The following is a 5,115-nucleotide window of genomic DNA, read 5'->3' as shown; positions in this document are numbered from 1 at the left end:
TGTGTGTGTGTGTGTGTGTGTGTGTGTGTGTGTGTATGTGTGTATGTGTGTGTGTGTGTGGATAGCTGTGGATAGGTGCAGGGAGGTCCAGACACCCTCACTCTGTCCTAGTACCAGGCTTCCATCCGTTTCCCAGGTTTCCCCAGGAGCTCAATGTGGGGAAGATCAGTGCTGAGGTGATGTGGAGCCTATTTGCCCAAGACATGAAGTACGCCATGGAGGGTGAGTCCCTGAACCCAGGTGGGTAGCAGCAGTGATGGGCAGTGCAGGCCCAAACCTCCTGGCTGAGCCTCTGTGCCTCCTGGCAGAACATGACAAACACCGGCTGTGTAAGAGCGCAGATTACATGAACCTGCACTTCAAGGTGAAGTGGCTGTACAATGAGTACGTGGCCGAGCTGCCCACCTTCAAGGACCGTGTGCCTGAGTACCCTGCGTAAGTTCCTGATGTCACCAAGATCTAAGAGGATTCCAGGACCTATGGGTGTCAGATCCCAACTCCTGGTACTCAGGGCAGTGAGCCCAGCACCTCATCGGTACTGGGGAAGGATCTGCATCACATGGTTCAGAGGGTCAGGGTAAGAAGGAAGCCACCATATTGAAACAAAAGTCATGATTAAAATATTTTCAGCCTGTAAAAGCTGAAAGCTCCCTCCTTCTCCTTGCTCCTCCTCCTTCCTTCTCTTCTTTATCCTCCTCCCTCTTCAGAGTCATCCTCAGGTACCTAGTGAGTTTGAGGGTAGCCTGGACTACACTAACCCCATATTTAAATAATTAAGAAACTCTAACCAAACTGAAGCTACTCCTTTTTATACTCCTCCCTCTTCAGAGTCATCCTCGGGTACTTAGTGAGTTTGCGGGTAGCCTGGGCTACATCAACCCTGTATTTAAATAACTATATTAAGGAAACTCTAACCAAACTGAAGTGACAAATCCACTGGGGGATGGAATCTGGGGACAGAGCTCAGGTCACCATGTCCAAGAGCTGGGATTAAAGCCTGCACCCAGCCGGGCGGTGGTGGCGCACGCCTTTAATCCCAGCACTTGGGAGGTAGAGGCAGGCGGATTTCTGAGTTCGAGGGCAGCCTGGTCTACAAAGTGAGTGCCAGTGACAGCCAGGGCTACACAGAGAAACCCTGTCTCGAAAAAACCAAAAAACAAACAAACAAAAAAAAAAGCCTGCATCCCAGTACCAGGTTGGAAGCAGGCCCAGCAGCACACAGTGTGTGAGGTGGGTGGAACTGGCAACAGAGTGCACAGGGGCATCCCAGCTGGTCTGTCTCTTTCCAGGTGGTTTGAGCCCTTCGTCATCCAGTGGTTGGATGAGAATGAGGAGGTGTCCCGGGACTTCCTGCATGGTGCCCTCGAGCGGGACAAGAAGGACGGGGTGAGCAGGCCATGGGTGGTGGCCACTGTTCTGTCCTGTTTGTGGGTATCTCCTGCACACATTCAGCAGTTGTGGAGTTTGAGGTTGTCACCCAGCCCAAGGCCTCCACCCTCCTGTGGCCTGAGCCCTCAAGGAGCAATGCCATGGTCTAGCCTGACACCGTCTTCTGACACCGTCTTCTCCCTGCAGTTCCAGCAGACCTCAGAGCACGCCCTGTTCTCTTGCTCAGTGGTGGACGTCTTCTCCCAGCTTAACCAGAGTTTCGAGATCATCAAGAAGCTGGAGTGTCCTGACCCCCAGATCGTGGGCCATTACATGCGGCGTTTTGCCAAGGTGCGACCTGGGACTGGTGAGGCAAGATGGAACAGGGTTGAGGCATGGTATTCGGTTGGATGACAGAGGCGGAGGGCCATGCCACTGAAGATGAAGTCAGGTTGCTTCAGGGCTGGAGATGAGCTGCACAGGGGAGAGGTTAGAGTCAATACTGAAGTCGAGGGATAGGAGGCATTCTAGCAGCGAAGCTATGATCCAATGTCTCCAAGGCCCTGGCATCATCCCCAGTCCCTCAAAAAGAAAAGCCAAAAGAACAAAGTGAAACTTTCCTGATAACTCTAGAAAAAAAAATTGAGGAGGGTTAGTGAGATGACTCAGTGGGTGCAGGAGCTTGCCACCAAGCCTGAAGACCCAAGTTCAATCCCCGGGATTCATAGAATGGAAGGAGAGAGCTGAGTCCTACAAGCCTATCGTCTGTCTTACACAGGCACACATGCTCACACCCACCCACCCCACCCCCCACACAAATTGATTACATTTTTAAAGTTTCTGGCCGGGCGTGGTGGCACATGCCTTTAATCCCAGCACTTGGGAGGCAGAGGCAGGTGAATTTCTGAGTTCGAGGCCAGCCTGGTCTACAGAGTGAGTTCCAGGACAGCCAGGGCTACATAGAGAAACCCAGTCTCAAACAAAAACAAACAAAACAAAACAAAACAAAAAAAAGTTTCTGTTGGGGAGGTAGGAGATGAGAGAGAGACTTGCCTGATGTGTGCGAGGCCCAGGGGCTCCTTCCCAGTACTACACAAAGAAAAGTTAAATAAAACAAAGCAAAAGTAGACAAATGTAGAAAACAAAGGCAATTTCTCAAATCCAAGGAATGAAAATGTTGGGGAGGTGAGTGTTCTGGGTTGGGTGGGCTTGGAGCTGCAGGTTGGGTTGGTTCTGCATGGCTCTCCAGTGCTCACACAGGCACAGCTGGCTCTGGTGAGCTTCACTGGGTGGCCATTCACCTCTGGATCCCATGTGGGATCAGGGGTTTAATACCGTGGTTGGTTCCTTCAAAGCAGAGGAGGACGGCACATGGGGCATGGTGAGGTTTATATTTAATCCTTGCTCTGGGAAGACCAGGCTAGCCTCACTACACAGCAAGACCTAGTCTCAAATAAACAAACAAATAAACAAATAAACAGTTAGATAGTTAGTTAGTTAGTTAGTTAGTTAGTGTACAGAAAGCAATCCTTCCATGGGGCGGGGTCTCCTCTGGGTCCTAGTGGTCCTCTGGGATGGACAAGCATCCTAATGTCCACCCTGCACACTGTGCAGCACAGTCACCATAATGTCTGCAGTGGATGGTGGCGGGGACCAGGGTCCCTGAAGCTGCAGTCCTCTCACCCCTCTCTCTGTCCACAGACCATTAGCAATGTGCTTCTCCAGTATGCAGACATCGTTTCCAAGGACTTCGCCTCCTACTGCTCCAAGGAGAAGGAGAAAGTGGTGACCTGGGGCGCCCGCCCTGCTCTCTCCCAGCCCTGTCCCTCCTGGCCCCGCCCAGCTTCCCTCAGGGTTCAGGGTCCCAGGCTCTGACATGAGGCTTGAGACAACAAATTCCACTGAAGGGACATGAATCAGCAAGATCATGTGTGATTGTGTGGATTGTGTTGACTTGTCTGTCTGTCTGTCTGTCTGTCTGGTTGTGTGGGGTTTGGTGGTGGTTACTTTGTTTGTTTGGGTTTTTGAGACAAGCTCTCAAAATGAAGCCCAGACTGGCTTTGAGCTTCCCATGTAGCCCAGATTAGCCTCAACCTTGCTATGTAGGCCAAGGTGGCCTTTAATCCAGTGTGTAGCCCAAACTGGCCTTGAACTTGCTATGCATTACAGGCTCAGTGCCAGCTAGCTACACGGCCCAGGTAGCTTCAGACTGGCTATGTAGCTCAGGCTGGCCTTAATCCCTGATCTCTTGTCTCCACTTTCTAAGTGCTAGGGTGACAGCTATGTGCCTCTGGGCCCAACCATCTAACTGTTTGGTATAGCTGTGTTGAGGCCTGGGTCATGAGTGTGCTCATGCCTGTGTGACTGAGCCTGTGAGTCTGGGGGGTCCTATGAGTGCACATGAGGGTAAGGATATGCTTTCCTGGGTGCCAAGGGTGACTTCCAGGATGTAGCTTCAGCAGAGACAGGGGGATTATGAGGACTCCTCTCTGCCCCTTTTTGGCCTTCCTACCCCAGGGAGATATTGCTACAGGCCTGCTCCATCTGGTCCACGCGATCCTTTCCCCAGTTCATGCATGTCCAGGGATATTGTCTCCCATCCCCTAGGGGACCCCCAGTTCCCAGTCCCCAAGAGGTGGTGGGAAGTCACCAGCCTGACTTTTGCTCTTCCCAGCCCTGCATCCTCATGAACAACACACAGCAGCTACGAGTGCAGCTGGAGAAGATGTTTGAGGCGATGGGTGGGAAGGAGGTAGGCACCAGGATGCATTTTGGAGGGTCTTGCCCATAGCCCCATTCCTGAGATCATGGCTTGGGTGTGAATTGCAGTCCTACCAGGGAGACCTGGCTGCCTGAGCCTCAGTTGCCTTCCCCAGCCCGTTAGACGCTTTCCCGGGGGCATGTGGAAACAGAGGTGTTAACAACTTTGCCCCCCTCAGCTGGACGCCGAGGCCAGTGGCACCCTGAAGGATCTGCAGGTGAAACTCAACAATGTCCTGGATGAACTCAGCCATGTGTTTGCCACCAGGTGGGTGGCATCTCCAGGATAGAGACACGTGAGCAAGGAAGACCCCGAACCTTGGGCTTCTGATGTTTGGCTCATGCCAGGGGCAGACTCAGACATTCTTTCCCACATCATGGCCATAGGGGTACCTGTGAGTCACTTAACCAATTCCAGCCTCAGTGGACCAGAAGAGAAGGAATTCTGGCCCGATAGTCACATAGGAAGTCTCAGGGGAGAATGTCCACCATCTGGGCTTGTCGGTGCCGTTGCCTCCTAGTGTTGGGGACCCAGGCCACAGATCCTCATTGAGTGGCCTCACCCTCTGGGACACAGAACCTGGGCTGAGTACCTTTCTGCTGTGTCCACAGCTTCCAGCCACACATTGAGGAATGTGTCAGACAGATGGGTGACATCCTGAGCCAGGTGAAGGGCACAGGCAATGTACCTGCCAGTGCCTGCAGCAGCGTGGCCCAGGATGCAGATAATGTGCTGCAGCCCATCATGGATCTTCTGGACAGCAAGTGAGGGTGGAAAGAAGAGAGGGTGAGGGGAAGGAGGGAAGGAGGCCAGGCGCATGTGTGCCTGCTGCTGTTTCTGTGCATGTAGGGTGCCATGATAGACCAACGGCATGTGCATGAGGTGGGCTGAGTCACAAAATACTTACAAGGGTGGATGGAGGGCAGATGTTTAAAATATGGTGGACAGGTCCTTGGAAGGTGGGTGGGTGGATGGGTGGATAGGTG

The 5,115-nt window shown here is 52.7% G+C and overlaps 1 protein-coding gene across 7 annotated transcripts in view; it reads left to right on the top strand.

Annotated features, from left to right (window-relative positions):
• The window catches only part of Unc13a (unc-13 homolog A), a 46,468-nt gene that overhangs the window by 27,066 nt on the left and 14,287 nt on the right, over positions 1–5,115 (top strand). For 6 of the 7 annotated variants that reach the window (XM_021169419.1, XM_029480501.1, XM_029480500.1 and 3 more), the window contains exons 27-34: positions 137–222; positions 309–435; positions 1,290–1,386; positions 1,576–1,719; positions 3,070–3,153; positions 4,043–4,120; positions 4,308–4,396; positions 4,741–4,893. In XM_021169419.1, coding sequence (XP_021025078.1) covers positions 137–222; positions 309–435; positions 1,290–1,386; positions 1,576–1,719; positions 3,070–3,153; positions 4,043–4,120; positions 4,308–4,396; positions 4,741–4,893 — 858 coding nt within the window. The remainder of the gene's footprint in view (positions 1–136; positions 223–308; positions 436–1,289; positions 1,387–1,575; positions 1,720–3,069; positions 3,154–4,042; positions 4,121–4,307; positions 4,397–4,740; positions 4,894–5,115) is intronic. The other variant, XM_029480497.1, reaches the window with a different exon arrangement.

Source organism: Mus caroli, chromosome 8, assembly GCF_900094665.2.
Source record: "Mus caroli chromosome 8, CAROLI_EIJ_v1.1, whole genome shotgun sequence".
Lineage (NCBI taxonomy): Eukaryota > Metazoa > Chordata > Mammalia > Rodentia > Muridae > Mus > Mus caroli.
Note: the sequence above shows the minus strand (reverse complement) of the source record. Positions and strands in the feature narration are given on the sequence as shown.